The 21385-nt window shown below is 49.7% G+C and overlaps 1 protein-coding gene and 1 pseudogene across 2 annotated transcripts in view; both read right to left on the minus strand.

The window, feature by feature from the left end:
- Positions 1 to 21379, minus strand: part of Sh3pxd2b (SH3 and PX domains 2B) — a 92928-nt gene extending 71549 nt beyond the window's left edge. For both annotated transcript variants that reach the window (XM_008850767.2, XM_017802638.2), the window contains exon 1: positions 21271 to 21379. In XM_008850767.2, the coding sequence (XP_008848989.1) occupies positions 21271 to 21345 (75 nt within the window). In that variant the 5' untranslated portion in view covers positions 21346 to 21379. The remainder of the gene's footprint in view (positions 1 to 21270) is intronic.
- On the minus strand, positions 15661 to 16061 carry LOC103748190 (annotated as a pseudogene).
- Positions 21380 to 21385: the final 6 nt, after the last annotated feature.

Consider the following 21385-nt stretch of genomic DNA (forward strand, 5'->3'; position numbering starts at 1 on the left):
CTGTGTCCCTGTTCAGCATGGAAGAAGCCAGAGCGGTCTGTGTACCCATTCCCTATAGGCAATTTGGGTAACCATTTCAGAAGATGGTGTGATAAGAATAGGAGGTAGGAATTGGCTAGGCAGTTAGGGTAAAAAGACCCGAAAGAAAAGTAGCCAGTTTCTTGGCTAAAAGTCAAAATGTCCTTGGGCCTCTTAGCAACACACTCTGCCCCAAAGGCCAAAAACGTCAAAAGATTTTAGGGTTACCTCTTCAGAGAGGGGAATGTTACAGTCGCAAAAAGCCCCATAAAAATAAAGGAAGAGTACATGAAGTTGTCAGAAAAAAGTGATGGGGAGATATGGGAGGAGTTGGAGGGGCGGGAGTGGGCGTGGATTTGATCAAAACACCTTATATGCATGTATGAAATTCTCAATAAATTTTTTTTAAAGTTAAAAAAAAAAATAGCCAAAGGGTCAGTTTTCCTAAGAATAAAGCCTGAAGCCAGAATCCAGCTTACAGGTAAACCAGCTTCCTTGGTAAACCAGAAGGGCTGGGCCCTGGCAAAGGCAGGTGGCAGGACTGAGACAGCCACACTGCATCTTTGGGGCACACCTCCTTCCTGCTGACCCACTGGCCTGGACCTGGGTGCTTGGCTGCAGCACCTGAAAAGGCCCTAGGACATGAACAGGCTGTCCCCAGGGCAGTATGACAGCCCACAGCTGCTGCCTGGCCCGCACAGTGCTGTGACCTTAGAGGGTTTCTTTCATCCACGAACCACAAACATGAGGTGTTCCTTGGAGGCTTTGTGGCGGGCAGGGGGTCCTCCAATCTCATTCTGTTTTGCAGATCGATTCCTGGGGCTTCCAGAGGGCCCAGGACATGGCTCCAATTCCAGGCTGAGAGTGATGATAGGGTGGGGCTGCTGTGCTGGTCCCAGGACAAAGTCATCACATTGAGAGCTGTGATGGCCAGAGGCTGACGTTTGCGTCTTTGCACTCTTTCCAACACTTGTTAGTCTCCTTTCATAAAGAACGAGCAGAGCAGGCCACACTGGCCAGCAGGAATGGAAAGCACAGAGTTTCTTCTCCCTTCAGTTTCCCTAACGTCTATTTCTAGCGAGTGTTCCTGATTTTCCATTTATGGTAGACAGCTAAAGTTTCCCTCTGAAAGTAACTGAACTGACAAAGTGTGTGAGAGGAGCAATGTATGCTGGAATACACAGCACATGGAGTCTGTGGATACAGAAAATCTCTGATGGTGCCGGGGGAACTCAAAATGAGGCTGCTTCTGTGTTTATAGAATCCCCGTGCAGTTTCACCGGCACTGGAGTTCAGTTGTTTACTGTCCAATGAACTCCATTTCTGAGGTCAGAAGCTTCTTCCTGGCTCTTGCAATCCTGGTGGGTGTCTGGAATGACCAGGGTGACTGAAATTGAAAATCTAAAGAAAAGGCAAAGGTGGGACTGGGGCTGTTTCCTGCAGAGGCTGTGAGAAAGGAGCATCAGCAAGATGGTGCTCTGTGATCCATTAGCAATGTCTGCCATGGAGTGGGTAGAATGGTGAAATGCATGCTACAATATTGGCTTACTTGATCTAGATCAACCGCTTCATACACATGGAGACAGAGTAACTTTTTTTTTTCTATTTTTTCCTTGATTTAGTTTGTCAGTTTTTCACTTTTTAAAATTGAGCTTTTTAAGTTTCCTACATTTCCCACTCAAATTCAGAACCCCTCCCCCCTCCATGCCCCCCCCCCCCACCTAACTCTATGCACTCTGCCATACATGCTGAGTCCTATTCATTTAGGTGTTTGTACCCACATGTCCTTCATTGTAAATGCATCCACTGCAGTCTAGTCAGCCCATCCAGTGGTCAGATGTAAATCATACTCTCCCTCACCCAGCAGCAATCAGTCTCAAATAGTTCTCAATCTAGTGCTGGCCTGCCACCTATTTCTCCCCTTTTGGACCTTGTTTAACTGAGCTGCCATGGATCCCATGCTCGATACCATGACTGTCACAGGCTCACATGAGGAAGCCTCCAGTGGCTGGAAGCCTCCACCTCGCTGTGTTCATGAACCGGCCCTGGCTCTTACAATCTTCCTGCTCCCTCTTCCACAATGATCCCTGAGCCATGGGTTCCATATAGAAGTCCCATCCTACACTCTTCAGTCTCTTATTCTCCAAAACTTGGCCAGTTGTAGCCTTCTGTGTACATCATACTCTGATGTACATGGACGCCTCACTGGTGAGAGTTGAGGGGTACATTAGCCCTCTACCCCTTATTTCACTATGTGCCATGAGCCTTAGTTGTAGAGATTCGAATGCAGTACTGGGCGTATGTAATACACAGTACCAGGTGTATGTTCTCTGTGCCTGACCAGATGTGCAACTCTGAAGCACTGTTCCAAGTCACTCTGCTATGTGAAGTCCAGAGGGAAGGCAGCACTGGAACTGGTCCTGGGAACAGTGCTTCCTATAGAAGGGATTGGTGCTACAATCCACAAATGAGGGAGAACGTCTGTCACTTGCTTTTCTGCGCTTGTGCAGACTAACTTTCTTAGGGTTAGACTCTCACCTGCGGACCCTTTCTACGTCACAACAGGGAACTTGCAAGTTCTTTGTGCTCCTCTGGGCCTCCCTCACAGTGGTTTGCTCACAGAACTTTAAATCTGGACAGCTCTTAGATCAGCTGTCAAACTGGCCTCCAATAAGCCCTAGGATACTTTCCAAGTAGGTGGGCCTCTGGGCTGTCTACCCTGGTTTCCATAGCAGAGTGCCACTTTTAGCTCTTCTATATGTGGGAGAGGGTATAACCAGCAGCAGGCATGCCAAATCCTTAGACACTGTGGGTCCTTGGTGCTACAGGCAACCGTTAGTGGAGCCTGTAGACAGGGCCTGGGCTCTGGGCAGAGAGCAGATGCTCCCAAAACTTTAATATGTGATGTCCTTGCTCTGGGCCATCCTTTATTTTATAGTTAAGGATATGAAGCCAGAAAGTAGAGGTACTTGTCCAGGGCCACTTAGCCAGTGGGGAGAAGGGTTGGAACCAGAAGCTGGGACTCCCCATGGGAGAAGGAGGAATGTTGCTCTGGAATCCCTCCCTCTGGAATGCCGCTCTTGCTCCCAGGGAAGGATACAGCTCCTTTTTAATGGATAGCAGAAAGCATCATTGAGAGCCTGCAGCTTCTGCTCACAGGCCATGGTTAGCTCAGTGAGCCTCAACCCAGGACAGCTGACACAGCCCTGCTTTGTAGCCCAAGCAAGCTTCATCAGATGCAGCTTCCAAGTCACTCTGCTACGGGAAGTCCAGAGGGAAGGCAGCACTGGAACTGGTCTTGGGAACAGTCCATGGAAGGAGGGAATTGGTTTTCTATTGTATGGTGAGATGACAATGGTTAACAATAAGGTGCTACATGTTCCAAAAGAGGAAAGGGAAGAAAGGCCTTAAGTAGATACAAAAAGGAGAAATATTTATGGCGATTGATATGCTAATAAGCAGTGTGGATAACACAAGGTATCCAAGCATCCCTACCAGGCTAGAGAGATGGCTCAGTGGTTAAGAGCAGCGGCTTTTCTTGCAGAAGATCCAGGTCTGTTTCTCAGAACCGACATAACAGCTAACAACTGTCCATAACTCCAATTCAAGGGGATCAATGCCCTCTTCTGACCTCCATGGGCATTGCACACATGGATACACTTACATACACGCAAGCAAAACACTCATAAAGTAAAAATAAAATATCATACTATAAATTATCAATGAAAATTAATTTAAAATGATCCAGATAAACCCATTTCCTGTAGGGGAGCCTTTGGGGATATTTGAGGTTCACAGACGTCAGCATCAGAAACCACCAGAAGGTGGGTGGGTCTCCCTGAGCTCCTACCTTGGCTGTGGTTCCAAGCTGGGAGATTCAGTAAAGAGTCTGGTAATTAATGACTGGCAGAGCTCCACCAGGTCTGCCTCTGGCAGCACGGCTCCTCTGGCTACTGAGCCTAAGGTGAACAGCAAAGTCCTCGGGTGAGGGGGGGCGGAAAGAAGATAAGAACGTGTTGGGGAGGGTGGGGAAAGGAAAGCAGGGAGAGAGAGGAGAGGGAGGGGGAGAGGGAGAGAGGGGGCAGAGTGGAGGACCATGGGAGTGAGGTGGTGGCACTTGGCCAGTCAGGCCTGAACTAATGGGAAACATGATTCCACAGCTCCACAAGACCCTGAGTTCCCTTTGGCTCCAATCTTCCAACTCCCTCCAGCTGTCTGCCCAACATCTGGCCTATGTAGGTCAGCGCCTCCAGCCTCTTTTTGAAACTGCAACACACTGCAGTTTGTTTGATTTCCCAACATCCCATGGCAGCCCTATCACAGGAAGTGCTGAAAAACATGGATTTCTTTTAAATGAAAGCACATTTAAGTTAGTCCTGGGAGGGAGTAATGCCAAACTTCATGGTGCTAGGAGGGAAGGCTGGGTGCTAGGAGGGAACACTGGCTGCTCAGGCGGAAGGCTGGGTTTTAGGAGGGAACACTGGGTACCGGGGCGAATGCTATGATGGTAAAGGTAGGCAGCCCAAGGTGTGCGGTGTGCGCAGGCTTAGATATAATCCTTCCTTGGGGCTGTGCCAGAGCTATGATGTCATGTACTACCAAGCCCAGCCTTCACAGATCACTGGCTAGAAGGGGGGAGGGGGTCACCCTGGGGTGGTCAACCAGTGGGGAGGGCAGCATGATACCTCATCCAAGTCCATCTACCTCTGAAGCCCCTTCTCCCAGTTTTCCAAGGCCTCAGGCCTTCCTGTCCCCAAGCCCCTAAGCCAGCCAGAGGAACCACCAAACTCCACTACAGCAAGAGACACTGGGACTGGTAGTCTGCCAGTTTCTCCCTCCATCCCATTCTTTTCAATTAAGTGAATGGTTGGAATGGGGCCCAGATACAAGTGTCTGTGGTGCCAGTTAGGACACTCCAGATTCAAGGCTGTTTTTCGCCCATGTGGCACACAGGAAGGTTGGGTGGCTGGTGGCTGGTGGTCATGGTTACACCTATGTGAAGGTATGCTGACCAGGAGTCAGACGGGAGGTGGAGAAGAACTCTTTAAAGGAAAGTTGGGCCCTCTGCCCTTCATGCTGGTCAGCTCATCATTTACAAAGTGAGCACACACAGGCCTACTGTGTAGTAGACTCCCTTACAAGTACTAGGGATGTGGCAGTGCAGGCAACAGGGAATGTCACACAATGGAGGGAGTGTGGGAACCTCTGCCGTCTGTCCCTCTTCCCTGGCAGCATATATGACTTTCTCACCTCCCACTGGAGCCTCACCACACAGTCCAAGTCTAAGTTGGGCCACCATTCTCTGAGCTCCCATGATACCAGGGCCACCCTTTCAGAAAGGTACCTGGGGCACCAGGCCATACACTTCCATGGGATCCTCCATCAGGAGCCAGTCTGTTTTACCACCATTCTGCCGGTGCCTGGCAACAGTGAACTTCTGGGAAATGCCCAGTGGAAAAGAGACAAAGAGCCAGGCAGGGTTCCACAGTCAGAGATCATGGCAACCTCTCCATGCCTAGACAGTCACAAGGCTCCCGAAATGACTGAATGTACAGCTTAGCCAAGGGGACCAGGAACAGAGCTGCTTTGTGACTAGGAGGCTGAGCCTGGAGGAGAACCGCACACCATCCACCTGGGGCTGCTTTGGGTGGTGACAGATGGACAGAGAATGACCTGGAGCCATAGGAGCTCTGTGGTAGCCTCATCCCAGCGCTGGCTGAGAGGACTCAGGCACCTTGGGAGTGTTGGACTGTTCAGTGCCCTGCCTAGAGTCATCCTTCTAAGAGTCAACATGCCACAGAATCTCATAGAATGCTAGATCAAAAAAACCCCAAAAAACCACCTTTTTGTTTTGTTTTGTTTTCTTTCTTCAAGACCCCATCCCTTCTTTATTATATATGTGTATACATTTTTAACTTATTTAATAACCACATTGAGACAGCATCTCATGTAGCCCAGTACAGCTTTGAGCTTACTATGTATCTGAGGTTGACCTTGAACTCCTCGTGCTCCTTCTGCCTCCACATGCCAAGCATTAGGATTACAGGTGAGGGCCAGCTGAGGGTTAAAGGAGCCTGATAGTGCTCGTCCTTTGTCTGGTTACAGTTAGCAGACAGAGTTGGCAATAACAACACAGGAGCTCATGCCCTAACACCCTTCCTTGGGCACACTGGAACCTTTCCATGGGAGCCATGTGAGCAGGAAAAGTCAGTGGTGGGCAGTGAAGGGCCACAGGCCTCCATACATGCACATGCCTGGGGCTACCCATGCTTGGGTCCTTGTTCACTCATGTTGGGGTCCCTACCCTCAGGGGTAGGGGTAAGAACTGCTGCCTGGCTGGCCAGGAGAAGCACTCAGCTTGCAGGCAGAGGTACTGAAGGCTGGAAACATCGCTGGCCTGGGCCCCTGGCTCCAGCTGGGCCTCGGCTGCCAACTCACACATCTCTGCACACATCTGGCTCAAGTGGTATGGGAACTTTCCAATGGCAAACAGCGGTGCTGGCGCCACAGCCCAGGGTTGGGACACCAACCTGCAGGCCGGCTTTCTAGGAACATCTCCAGGGCAGGCACTCAGGGATGGCTGAGATCTCAAAGGCTGCCAGGCTTAAAGGTGCCTGGGCAATGTGAGAGCTGTGGTTGGGGCCTGCCCTGCTGACGGGGCTGCCCTGTGTTGACGGGCCTGCTCTGTGTTGATGGGGCCTGCTTTGTGTTGACTGTTCAGGGCAACGGAGCAGCCGACGACAGCACACACTATGTGTACTACACAACTACTTCCTTTACGGTATGCTACTGGTTTTGGACTCAGAGAGGGTGACTGGCTTGCCCACTGACACACAGCCATGTGTGACAGAGCCGAGAACGGAACTCAGGCTGTGTAACATAGGAGGCAAAACTCCATGACATGTACTAGGCACCTGAAGGGCCTAGTACAGTGCTGGTGCCAAGCAGATCCTTAACAGACAAGATGGCCATAGAGTTCCCAGGTAGGAACTCTGCAGAGCACATGGGGGCTAATTCAGCTGGTGGAGCTTGGGGACACTCTCCAGATCAGAAACAGATATTTAGGTCTTGAGGGGCAATAGGGATTCTCTAACTAGGAATTGTACCTCATGACCACTTGCTGAATCCCCAGCACTCTGTTCATAGGAAACCCTATGGAGTGGAGCTTGTGATCTGCTCCATTTTGTTCAGAGAGGTTATATCACTTGTTCAAGGTCACATAGCTGATGGGGGGGTGTGTGCCAGAATGGGAACTAAAGACTTGACTCCAGAGCACCTACTCCTAACCATCAGAACTGGGTAAGAAAGAAAAAGGAACCCTCAGTAAAGGTACAGAATCCTTCAAAATGGCAGAGCAGAGCTGAAATCACAGTGAGATACTATCTCACTCCTGCCAGGAGAAGAACCATCAAAAAGATGGTGCAGAGAAAGGAGAAGTTTCCTCTACTGTTCGTGGGATTGTGAACTAGCACAGCATTATGGAAAACCACATGACCCAGCAACCCCGCTTCTGGAAATAACTACAAAGTGAAATCAGTGTGTTGAAGAAACAGCCTCAATCCCTCACTACGGTACCATTCACAACAGCCAAGAAAAAGAAGCTACCAAGGGGTCTACAATGAATGGATGGGAAAATGTGGCCCATACACAATGGAATATTATTCAGTCAACAAAAGAAAGTGACAACACAGATGGAGACATCATGTTAAGTGAAACACACTGGGCACAATTACTTTGTGAACTCATTTATATGAAGAAGCTAAAAACAAGGATCTCATGGGGGTGGTGAGACTGGAGGCAGCCAAAGTCTAGGAAGGGTGGAGAGAGGAAGGGATGGATGACTCCTGCACTGGAGAATCAAATGGCATTGCCATGGGAAGCTGAGCCAGTGTTCTGCAGGATTAGCATGCAAAGAAAATGAGCCAGGCGTGGGCTTACCATCACCGGTTGTTTTAAAAAATGACCCCTCAGAGTGGGACATGTTAGCACCTACATGTAATCCCAGCACTTGGGAGGCTGAGGCAGGAGGATCATGAATTCAAGGCCAGCCTAGTCTACACAGTGGGTTCCAGGCCAGCCCGAGCTACATAGAAAGTCTCTCTCAAAAATATCTGCTCATGTTCTCATCCATTCATTGTAGACCCCTCAGCACATGTGGCGGTGCCTGGGAAGCAGAGGCTGACGCTGGCCAGCTATCTCGGCATGTGAGAACAAATGCCGCCTTCTGACCTTCTAGTTTGTGCCTTGGGCAGATCCCACCTCAGGTTTGGTTCCTCTTCTGTAAGGGCCACTGTGCCGGCTCCCTCACAGAGTGAAGTTTAGCTGACTGTGTGCCAAGCTGCAAGCACAATGCCAGCACACAGTAGGTATTCGATAAAGGTGACTTTTTTGGACCATTAGATTCCCCACTGGCACACAGTAAGTGTTCGACAAAGGTGACTGTTTTGGATCAGTAGATTCCCCTGATTCACTGCATCTGCCAGAGTGAGTCTGTGGATTCCCAGAAATGTGCCCAGAGGCCCCATCCTGCCACCTGAGGGCAGGAGGTCTTCACAGAATGGCAGGGGGACCTGGTGTGGGTGTCAGAGGGGAGATGCGGGTCAGGGAGGTGGGAATAAGTCTGCTGCTCCTGAGCCCTCACCATCCACTCCACTGCACTGCTTTTACCTAGGCCCAGGCTGCCCTCTAACACCAAGATGGGGTCTTCCTAAAACAACCCTGTGATTTGTCCTCCAAGAGTTCATGTATTGGAAGCTTGGCACCAAATTTGGCAGCATGGGACCTTTAAGCGGTGCAGCCTAGTGAGAGGTCATTGGAGACAGTTTTGCTGGGACTCCATTAACTCTACAAGGACAAGCTGATATAAAAGAACAACTCCAGCTCTCTGGCATCCTGCTCTCTGGCATCCTGTCTTGCCATGTGACAGCTCTTGCCACCCACTTGGACAGTTGTGCAACTGAGGGCCCTCACCACTGTTGCCTGCTGTGCTATTGGACTTTTTGTGTCTCCACATCAGTGAGGAAAAAAACAAAAACAAAAAAAAAACTTCTTTCTTTTTAAGTTACCCAGTTTCCAGCATTTTGTCATAGCTAGAAAACTAATACATACAGTATCTAAGTTAATTCCTCTCCTTTGTAGAGCCTCTTGGTGACACCTTATAAAGGAAAAACAACACGGGCTTGCATTTAATGAGCACAACCCTATCACTGGCTAGGTCCTGTGCTGGATGGAGGAACGGGTCTGCACAAATGGGCCTTCACTTCATACATGCCAGGAAGCTGCTTGTCCTGTATAAAGTATGGGCAATTCTCAAAGGTCAGATTCTGTGGGTGCCTTTAGCCACTCATGTCTGGCCTTGCTGGCTCCTAACCATGGAAACAAAGAACAGACAATTTCATGTAATTGCTGACCATGTGCAGGGCACCAACTGAGACGTTGTTTTTGGTATACTCCTCAGACCCTTTTCCACAACAGAATATTTTTCTAAAGGAAGATTACAATATATACAGCCATGCTTGCTACCCTCAAGGGAGTGATTCTGGGCTCTTCACAGACAGCAACATCCACAGAGGTAGAGAATCTTCTTGATTCTCCCATCCGTTTAAGTCATTCAGACTATCTTTACATGACTTAAATACCCAGAACAATGTGTGTGCTATGTAAACAGCTGCCACACTATACTGTTAGGGAGTAATAACAAAAAGATATTGTGTATGTTCAATACAAAGCAAAGCACCATGGGTCTAACTACTCAGAACATGTCGGCAACAGATGACTTTTTATTTTTGAGACAGGGTCTTCCTGTAGCACTACCTGGCCTGGAACTTGCTATGCAGACCATGTTGGCCTAGATCCCATAGAGATCCACTTGTCTCTGCCTCCCAAGGGCTGGTATTGTGGAATCCATCATACCCTACAATGACTCATCCATTTTTACTTTTGGTCTATGAATGTTTTGCTTGCATGTATCACACAATGCCTGCAGAGGCTAGGAGAGGGCATTGAATTCCCTGGAACTGGAGTTACAGACGGTTGTTAGCCACCATGTGGATGCTGGTCCTGTATAAGAGCAGTCAGTGCTCTTAACTGCTGAGCCATCTCTCCAGCCCCTGAACAAACCACTTTTAAAATGTCCACTGTGACATGGCATATAACATATACTCATGACCCAATGACAGACTATTTTGGACAGTTTTAATTCCTATCCTACTGAATATCTGAATTCATCAATCCTCAGGGAAGCTGATTAGATTGAACTTTAGTGAACTGGACTCAGGTCCATTTAGAGCACAGCACAGTCTCAGTGTGTTGTTATCCTGGACTGGCTGTGTCTACCTGGGGCTGCTAGATAAAAACACCAATCACGGCTCAGAAAACTGACTATGGTGGTAAAGATAACAGCAATGGGAACTGGCTGCAGACAGTACTCTAGGCACCACTCAGCCCACTGTCGTCACATATTATACTCAACCAACTGTTTATCTTTAGAAAATAGGGAACCATTAGTTCAGCACTTTTATGTGCCAGGAATGGAGCTCAACCCTTTACAAGCCTAAGCTACAGACATCATCCCTCATTTCATAGAAGAGGACAAAGGCACAGAGAGGCTAAGCCCCGGGCTCAAGGTCACAGAGGCAGGAACTGGCAAAGCCATGTCACACCCATGCCACCTGTTTTCCCATCTCTGAGACTTCTCCACAGGGACCATCATCCTTTTCTGTTTGGTTGGTTTTTCTCTTTTGTTTTTCTTTTTTTGAGACAGGGTCTCCCTGTAGTCCCAGTTGCCTTTGAACTCACTATGTAGACCAGGCTGGCCTCAGTCTCACAGAGATCCACCTGCCTCTACCTTCCAAGTGCTGGGACTAAAGTCTTGTGTCACCATGCCCAGCATTCATCCTTTTTGGGAAGCATAAATTTGCTTAGCAATCTCATAAACTTTACAGCTCCTTTCTCAAAATGATTTAAAATCTATAAAATATGTAGGATTCCTAATGAAATGAACTAGGTCAAATGACAGTTATTAAAATAAAAAAGCAAAATTGTGACTTAAATACCCAGAACGTGTGTGCTATGTAAACAGCTGCCACTGTTTTTTTTTAACAACCAAAATCTATCGATAGGTCACATGACACCAAGATTTCTGAGCAGTGATGAGTGTGATGCATGAGGACCAGGAAACAACTGAAAACACCACAGAAAAATCTGTGACTTTATATGGGAATACAGTCACGTGCCACCTTCATCATAAGGGAATGGAAGGCAGAGCTCAGTTTCAGAGGGGTGCGTGAGAACCAAGGTGCACTCTCCCTTCCAGGCTCAAAGCCCATGCCAAGGACCCTCTGCTAGATGGCATCAGCTTGCCCATCCCCAAGAACCCGTCCTTGTCCAACCCCCTCTGAGACTGCTTCTTCAGGTCCTAGTGGGAAACAGGAGGCCCAGGCCTCTGACCCCAGGCTTGACTCCTGCTCCCCCCACCCCCTCATCACAGATGCACTACAGCAGAGGTGACCTCTCTGAGGACAGGGCCTGCTTATTGCCGCCTCTTTCTGGCTCCAGGCCACGACTGGCCCCAATAGACATTAAGCCACATCTGTGGAGCTGACTGGAAGCCAAGGAGCGGTCTAAAGCCACAACTGCTGATTCACACCCTGGCCCAGGAGGAGGAAACAGTGACGCCACCTCGTGGGTTCTGGCTTGTAGACCAGCACAGTGGGCGAAGGGCCATGCAATTCTGCTTAATTAAGCAGAACTGAGCATACCAACCTTGTGGGCTTTAAGGCTCTCCAGCATGGGATGGAGAGCTGCTGGGACCTTTATTTTTATTTTCAGTTAGTGATGGGGAAAAGAGCTAAGTGTGACCTAGGTGAACTGCTTCTTTACCTTTGGCCCTTGGCTTCCAAACATGCGAATTGGGCGATGGTGCCAGCTGCCTGCATTCTTTCTTAAACTGGGTACAGTGGATTCTTCTCTGTTTCAAGGTGGGAAAGTTTGTCCTTTGCAACCCAAGAATCTAGAGTCCCAACCCCTCACTCCACAGTGTGGGACCCTTGAGCATACAGAAGCACTCAGATGAATGACAGCTAGAGTCCAATATCATCATAATTAGTGATAAAAAGTATTAAATACTGAAAGTGAACTAGGCTTAGAGGTACCTGCACATCAGTCAAATGTCAGAATCCTGCTGGCTTTCACCCTGTCTCTGATGACCCCAGATTTGACTCCACTATCCTCACAGGCTCTGTCCTTTCCCAATTCCCAGAATGCAAACAGCAGGCCTGAGGCCCAGCTAGAGATGGCTTTACCATGGATGGTAGCCCCAGCCCCAGCCCACGTGTACTATACCCCACCCAGGTCCCCTGGTCTCCTCCTACTCATGGCCTTCCATCTCTGCCCCTCACATCTCTCCCACTGGCCCAAACACACTACTTGCCAGCATTTCCCTGTCTCTGCCTCCTGTTCTCAGCCTGACCTTTCTCACCCTTGTCCACTGAACAACAGCCCTCCAATGCTGGGTGATTAGTCTCAAGCCACCTCCACAAGGCCAGATTCCGGAATTATTCCCAAGGTGATCTCTCTGCCTGCCTTCTTTCCTCAAGGTCCGAGGGCTCCTTTGCTTATCTGGATGTTTCCCCTGAGTTTGAAAGTGCTTGGCCTCTGAAGCAACTTGTGCTTATATATGAAGTCTCAAGAAATACTGGACTTCCCAGGGAGAAGGCTTTTGGGGTGTTGTACTTTCAAAGCTGTGGTTCTGGCAACACTGTAGGAACTATACTGCCCAATAAAATTTAATTTCAGCTAAGTGATGAATCACTTTTGAGTATCAGTACGTCCTGGAGACTGCATGTTTATCTGGAATTCACATTGCACTGGGTGTACTGTGTTTTTATTTGCTCAGTCAAGATGGCACGTGATGGGGCTGCAGAAACAGGCAGTAGAGTTCTGTTCCCTTCAGCCCCCTCTCCCTGCATCACGTGAAGAAGCCGTGGGCCACCAAACAAAAGACAGGATGCCCTGCAGTTCAGAGTGTGGGGCAGAGGGACCACAACTTGTTGCAAAACTCAGGCTACAGGACAGAGATAGAGTCCTGGGAGTGGAGACAACCATACCCATCCACCCACTGTACCACTGATGAGCCACTAAACCCCAAGTCTGTGCCAAACCTGGCTCCAAGATTATGCCAGGGATAAAAGACACTAGTTCAAAGTAGGGTCAAGCCAACTCTACCACCCAGGGCTCCAGGAAAGGGACCATAGAACCTGGGTTTGGGGATGCTGTCCCAGGGCAGGAAACTAAGGGAGCAACCATCCCCAAATCTTGTGTCCCCAGGCTTTCTGCATTCTTTTAGTGCATTCTGCACGAAACTCCCAAAGCCCCATAAAGTCGGTCCCAGAAGAGACAAGCACCAGACCAGAACCCAGTTCCAGACTGAACACGTGACCTTCTAAACAAGCCTCAGTTCCCCTCCACCACTTCACTGCAGAGGCCCACCAATGAGCAGGCTGCCCAGGGACTGCTACCTCCTTTTCCTGCTGCTGCAGGACATGAAGGGACAAGGACAAGCATCACAAGAAGCAAGACGCTTGTCCACCATTTCCTACCAAGGTTAAAGGATGCATAATTTGCAAGGAAGATTCAAGAGCCATAATGGGACACACAGCTCAACAGCAGGGTCCCCAGGCTGGTCTTGTTTTGGAAGTGCAGACCTGTGCTACCTGCCCACTGTGTATACTTCTGAGTGGGGAGCCCTCGGATGTGTGACATGGCTCAGGGGCAGGGGCAGAGCATACCTCGAACCAAAGGACTTTTTTGGTATACACCGGAGGGCCTGTAGAACTCAGGGATGCCAGTCTCTGCACCCCTCCTTAGTTTCAGACACTGTGAAGGGCTGGCCTTGCTGGGCAAGATGCATGGTAACCAGGAAAACATGGCCCTGGCTGCCCTGTGGTATTTTACACTTTAGCTTTCTGCTTCTTCAGCTCATGGATGGAAAGCCACATCCGAGCTCTCCCTGTGTGGCAGGCATGGGGAAAGTGTCTGCTGCTAGCAGGAACCCTCCACAGGAGGTCCTGCTCTCTGAGAAGCAGAAGGATCCTTCGGAGGGACAGGGCAGGGGGGTAGCAGGATGTGGGGACCTGCTGGAGCCACTCTGGCTTGGCACAGCCTCTTCTTTTTTTAAAAAATGAACAGTTGCTGGTTTTTATTTTCACTAAAAACAGGGCTGTGTGCTCACGGCAGAACATTTGGAAAACAGAAAAAACAAAAAAAAGCCAGACAAGCGAAAAAAAAAGAAAAGCAACGTATTTTATCAGCTATTTCTTGGGCTTTGTAGACGGCCATTTCCACCATTCATTGGTGATCTGCTGGGATGCCACCCAAAGCCAGCGTAGCTATTACACACTGGGAGAAGCCAGGTACGTCTGTACCACCTGCTGGAATTCAGCATGTGCATTTATCCTACTCTCTACTGATGGGTATGAAGTGGCCACCAACTTTTAACTGGTAAATGATGTGGATGTGTCTAATAATGCTGCCTGTTGTCAGGCTCAGACCAGAGCCTGAGTCTACTTAATCCTCACACTGGCCCCATGAAATTAGAACTATTACTATCCCCATTTTACAGATGAGAACACAGCACCGAGAGGCTAAGTAACTTGAAGTCATAGAGTTGGTAAGCGGCAGAGTAGAAATTTGAACTGTCTGATGGGCTTTCTCTGCTTACTAGAAGCATGGGATGGCACAGATTCAGTCTGTGCTGCAGAGATGTTTGAATAGTTTGGAGCTATCCTAGCTCAACCTCCTTGGATCTGTGGGACCCAGAGTACAGAAGTGGCTGAGAAGCCTCCTAGGGAGCAGGCCTGCCAGTGAGGGAGAGGTCTGACACCTCAACCCAGGGGCTAAAGTATTGGGACGATGGGAACAAGTGGCAAAGTCCCCAGCAGAACATCCTGAAACCCTTTTGCTTGCCACTTGCTTGGCACAGCTTTTCTCTATAATGGGCACCCCACCCACATTTTTTTCAGTCCCAAGAAAGCAAAAGACACTAAAAAAGAAAAACCTACCCAAGGAGCCTTACGGGTATACCACCTCTGTGTGAAAGACACAGCGTGGCACTGAACCTATCTGTAGAGGACGTTTGAGTGGTTCTGCCTCTCTCACAGGCCTATCCCAATGCAGCACGGCACCCAGCCTGGGCAGGCACTGCAGGGCAGGTTCTAGAAGAGATGAGTAAAGAATACCCTGCAGACCCTCGGGGCAGCAGAGGGGAAGTGGGCAGATCCAGAGCAAGCCCAATCCATGGTTCTTCATGACTACCATGAGCTACGCAGAAGCCACCAAGCTCAGTACTGTGTCAGGAGTTAGACCTATACCATCCTGGGTAGTGACGCTGCCAGGCCTCCTAGCTCTGCAGATTCAGAGCGAGCTTTGGTACCATGAAGGCAAAGGTGGGTCAGTAAAAAATGTACTAGTCGCTGGCATTTTCTCCAGCAGGATTCAAACACCTTGGAATCCTCACATAGTCATCTCGGGAGCCAGGGAGCTCACTTTTATTATTTATTTATTTATATTTATTTATTTATTATTTGCTTGCTTGCAGGCTTTATGGTTTTATTTAATCACAAATAACAGGAGCATGTGAGCCGTCTATTCGTTTTCTTCACTGCACAGCCTGGCATTTGGGTTGGTGATGGCCAGCTGTGCTGCTCGTTCAACAACAGTTTTGTGGTTCCTGGAGGATACACTGTGTGCTATCTCAGCACAGTAATATTTGTTGCACATCAGGAGCACTTCCAGCTCCTTGATGTTGTGGACTAGGAACTTCCGGAAGCCACTGGGCAGCATGTGCTTTGTTTTCTTGTTGTTCCCATACCCGGTGTTGGGCATCAGGATCTGACCCTTGAATCTTCTCCGCCCCCTGTTGTCAATACTTCTGGGTTTCTGCCAGTTTCACTTAATTTTGACATATTGGTCAGACTGGTGCTGGATGAATTCTTGGTCCTCTTTTTGACGATCTTGAGCTTCACCAGAGGTCTGAGGGGGGCCATGATGCCACGGAGGAGATGGCAGCCACCTCCCAGGCAGCGTGAGGAAAAAGGAGGCGGGAGGCAGGAAGCTCACTTTGTAAGATGCTAAGGGGGTGCAGCATGGCCTGAGGCCATACAGACCTTGGACCCAGGCAGGTTTGTCTCTAATATTCACATCTGCTGCTCTGCTCTGGGGATCTCCACAAAGGGGAAAACAGGGACGAGAGAGGAGGGAACCAGCTGTGGATGTGTGTGGACAGCAGATCTCCAGCCCACCCAGCTTAGCAGCCAGAAACCTCTCTACACAACAGACATGAGGGTTCAACCAGCACAGAACAGAGGAATGATCCACCCTCAAACTCAGCTAGACATGGAGATTCCCAGGCTCCCCATGCATGGCTAATCAAGGAGGGAGACCCTGCCAATCTATCGCTTCATGAGGATAAACCACCCAGAGTTTCCCTGGAAGGACAGACCACAGCTGGTGACTCGCACGTCAGTAGTCTAGGCTGAATGAATGGAGAGAGCAAAGAAGGGCCCAGAATGATCCTGGTATCTTTCAGAAGGACTGGACTCAGTAACAACAGTGAGCCACCCAAGGTCACCCAACCCACCCAGCAGGATCACTGGGTTGCTGTGTGTCTCCCAAAGGCATCTAGCTCAAATCCATAGTCTTTCCCTGCTGTGTGAACTCAGGCACATGTCTCTACCTCTCCAAGCTTGCAGTCTCCTCAAGAGGAAACAGAATATTAACACAACCACCTGAAAGAATAGTATTTATGAGGTATAAATAAATCTTTCAAATCAAGCGGAGACAAACGTCAAAACACACTGAGACAGAGGCAAAGATAAATAGAGGCAGTTCATAGAAGAGGGCTCTCAAATGGCCAATAAAGGCACAAAAGGCCGTTTCCCCTCATTAGCAAGCACCACCATGGGGCACTACTTGGCAACCAGCAGACTGGCACAAATCAGAAGGCCTGACAATAGAGACTGAACAAGGCACACAGCAGAGGGAACCCACTGATGGGGCTCCTGGGGTGCAGATGCAGAGTTGAAAATGCACAAACCCCAAGACCCAGCAGCTCTGTGCTGGGACTATGAACAGGAAGCAGCTTCAATCAGGTTAACTGCTTGGAAAAGCTGAATCTCCAACAGGAGAGGCGCTTGAGATGGACGGAACATTCACAAATGGATTATTACACAGTGGTTAAATTGAAGGGGGCTATTGTATTAAGATAGGTCTCAAAAGGGTGAGATTTTGAGAGTTTCAGAACATTGAAGACAAGACAAAATTGAGAGGGTATTAGTATGTATAGGGTCACTGATTGCAAACGGGGTGACAGAAATGTTACAGAATTAGACTGTGGTGACAGCTGCTCAGCCTTGTATATTTACTACAAATGTTAGTGATCTCTGCTTATAGTGGATTGATTTGTGGTATGTAAATTATACTTTAAGAAGGCCACTAAATAAAAGAATTATCCCCACTGATCTATATTTTAAAAGTTCATGGGGCCAGGCGTAGTGGCCCATGCCTTTAATCCCAACACCCAGGAGGCAGAGGCAGGTGGATCTCTGTGAGTTTAAGGCCAGTCTGGTTTACATGGAAGTTCTAGGACAGACCAGTCAGGGCTATTCAGTGACACACACACACACACACACACACACACACACACACACACACAAATGTGTGGGAATGATAAATAAGAAATTCAGGGTCATAGTTTGGAAGGGGATGTAGCAATGGGGCATATTAGGTGGCCTCTTTAGTGGTTTATTTTAAATGTAAAGACAGGAAGGCTCTGAAGTGAAGCCCATACAAAGTGCAGAGCCCAGCAGATGTGGAAGGTATATGGGTAGGGATTCACATGGTGGAAGAATACCACCTCAAAGGGCTGCATCCTGGGCTTGGCTAGGCAGATGCAACATTACCTCAAGTTTGTACTGCTGTGGTTGCTGAGTTGTCATCCATCCGCCACCCACCCCCCATTGTCCTTGATTTTGACAGCTGCTTCATCAGGCCTAGGAGATTCTTCCAACTAAGTGCTCTCTGCATCCCTCACCAGCACAAGGGAGGGGATCCCCAAAAGACCTCCAGATCCTAAAGGCTGCTAGAAGCCAACCCAGTCAGGAAGGGTAGCCCTGGTATGTCACCCTTCACATTCATTCTGAAACCCAGACTGGGGCAGGACCAGCATAGCAGGATGACACACACAGTGTCAACACTGACCCTGCCCACAAGTGAAGGCAGCTCAGGTGGAGGTGGAGCAGGGAGACTGGCACTGAGCCTCAGGCACCCTTGGCTCTCAGCACCTCTAACCTGGTCCTTCCAGGCATGGATGGGGGCGGGGGATCATAGCAGTCAGGACATTCCAAACTGATTTGCACATTTCACTGTGGTGCTATGATTGACACAGGGGTGAGAGATGTTGCCTCTAATAAGGTTTAGGATACGGTGTGTCCATAGCCAAAGGTTCTGTGTTGGAAGCTTGATCCCCAGTGTGGTGACACGATAAGTAGTGGGGCCCTTTAAAAGGCGGGGCCCAGTGACAGGCAGTTTGTCTTTGGTTGTACTGCCCTTATAAGGGATTAAGGTAGCTCTTCTGGGACCTCAGTAAGTTCCTAAAGGGATTGTCATAAAAGGGCAAGGCTGGCCCCTCCCCCTTCTCTCTGGCTTCCAGTCTCACCATGAGATCCCTTTCTCTATACACGCTCCCACCATGATGTCACCTACCACGCTGTGGTATAGCCAAGCAGGCCTTCCCAGAAGCCAAACTGAGGAAATGACACACTCTTGGGCTTCTCCTTTTTACAAAGTACCCAGCCTCAGGTATCTAGCTATAGCAATGGAAAACTGACTAAAATAGTCCCCAAAAGGACATGCAGAAATCAATATCTGGCCATAGTTTTGGTTGTCACAACTGAGAAGAAAGTTGCTGAATTAAGAGTCGGAGCAAGGACACCACTGACCATCCCTCAACACATAGCCTAGCCCCAGAACACACAATGATCTGGTCCAGAACATCAGCAGTGTTGAAGTTGAGAAACCTGGCCCTTAGAGGGAACAGGGCAGTAGTTACAATTTGCATGTCATGGAAGCCAGAGCCCAAAGTGGTACACTAATCATTCAGTGTTACATAGGAGGATGCTGTCCAGCTGCCCTGCTGGCATCCTCTCCAAAGTTGTTTCAGAAAAGGGCACACCAAGTAAGTGTCAGAATCCAGCTGCCAACACCTGTCTGCAGGCCCATTCCTTCCAGAGTGTGCAAGGCTTGGGGACAGAAGCACTGATGGCCACCATATTCTGCTTCTGTGGATGACTCAGTCTGCATTCACCCCCATTGCCCTTCCTTATTTGGGGAACCCAAAGGCAGACTAGCAAGAAGATGACCCCTTGACTTACAGCAGTGACTAAGCCTGCACACAAAGAAACAAGATCTTGGAACAAGTTCCTGTGTGACTTTAGCAGTTTTCAATCAGAGAGACACTGTGGGGTCAGTAAGCTAACAGTTAAGGAAAGCCACTCCTGCTGGTCATGTGGCTGCCCCTGGGACACAGGCATCCCCCAACTCCATCTTACAGATGAGGAAACCAGTGCTCAGAAGTCACATGTCTAGTACCCTGTGAAGCCAAGAGCTGAGCCCCAATCTAGGTTGCAACACAGGCTTGGCTCAGTGGGCCACTAACAAGTGGCTGAAAGCTCAGGAGTACCCCTGGACCCTGCAAACCCTGGCAGGGAGGTGTGGACCAAGCTGATGCCCAGGCTTTGGAGAGGGCTTTGCTGGGACCTCTGTTAGGGGTGTGGGATCTGATCTGAAGGAATACCTTTCAGGTCCAAAAGACTTGGACTGACATCCCTCCTCTGCTCCTGTCTGTGGCCTCCAGCAAAGGCCCTCATCTTCCCGAGCTTTATATCCTCATTTGTGAAAATGGACTTAAGACAACTGCCACTGAATGTGTAGGACAGGACAGGACAGGAGAGAGTGGGTAATGAATGATGCCCAGTCCTTGGTGACTGTATCCTGGTTTGGGCAGCTCTCAGATCTGGTGGGAAGCAGCATGGAGTATTCTAGACTTCCTGTGGCTGGGTTGCTGAAAACTGTCCCATACCAAAGAGGTAACTCGACAGGCTCCAACAAGAACCCAAAATTTGGCAATATTTGAAACAGTTAAGGGAAAAGAGTGGGTGGGGAAAAAAAAAAACCCAAGGCAGTTTAGCTGAGCTTTGGAAGCAGGGGAAACTTTGCTCTATTTAAAGATGCCACAGGTCCGGGAAGTGGCTCCCTGCTGCCCAGCCAGGGCTGAGGAACAGCCAATAACAACACATGCTCACACCGCACACCCTTGCTTGTAGGGTGCCTTGGATTCCCAGCTCTCTCCTTCCAGAATTTTATGGACGATTCATGGAAGGCATGCCACTGTGCTTTGTAAGAATAAGTCTCTTCAACAACTAGAACCCAGAGGGCTTCCAGGGAGGTCCCGGCCCGCCTTTCTCCAGCCAACGCCCTTTTCTAACTCTTTGTTCTGCACTTCTTTGTTAGGGTTTTTTCCCTCCCTCTTGCTCTTTTTTTCTTTCCTGGTCTGGTCTCTTCTTACCGCCAGAGACACCATCCCCCTTCCCTCCTGTAGCGAGCCAGTCCCTAATGGTGTCCTCTGGATCCACCACCCACAACCCCTGAGGTGGGCCCAGGGTCACTCCAACCGCAGACATGGCCCCCAAGCTGCCCCGCAGATCACTTCCCACCTTCTAGGCCCACCTTCCATGTTCTGGAACCCGCAGCCTCTGGGCCTCAACCTTCGCATCTGAAAACTGACGCCAAGGGCCCATTTTCTCCACACCTAGCCAGCACCAAGCAAGATTCTCATCCCACAGAGGGGTACTCCTGGGAAACTTTCCCACATGGCTAAACCGAAGTTACTGCGGGGTGGGGGGGGGCACGCAAATGACCCATGCCCTGAGCTCGGCGGTCTCCCAGAGGGATGGGGCAGGCCTGGCACCCCAAGGGGTTCCGGGTGGCCGGGTCCACCCGGCTGGGCGCCTAGAACCAGACGGTAGCCTGAGATCTGCGCTGCTGCGGGTCTCTGTCCGCAACAGCAGACTTGGGCATGGATGAGGGGAGAGGGGGCCGGCGCAGGGAGGCAAAGCGGGGCGGGCAGGGATGGGGCACGGCGAGGATGGGGGCGCGGAGCACAAGTTCGCGCGGGGCTGGCGATGGCCGCCGACTCACATAATGCTTGTTGGGCACTCGCCGCTTCTGCACGTCCAGAACCTTCACCTCCACGATGCTGCGCCGCGGCGGCATGGCCGTTCTCAGCGCGGAGCGCAGTGCGGGCCGGGCCGGG

This window comes from Nannospalax galili, unplaced genomic scaffold (assembly GCF_000622305.1).
Source record: "Nannospalax galili isolate Female #2095 unplaced genomic scaffold, S.galili_v1.0 scaffold104, whole genome shotgun sequence".
NCBI lineage: Eukaryota > Metazoa > Chordata > Mammalia > Rodentia > Spalacidae > Nannospalax > Nannospalax galili.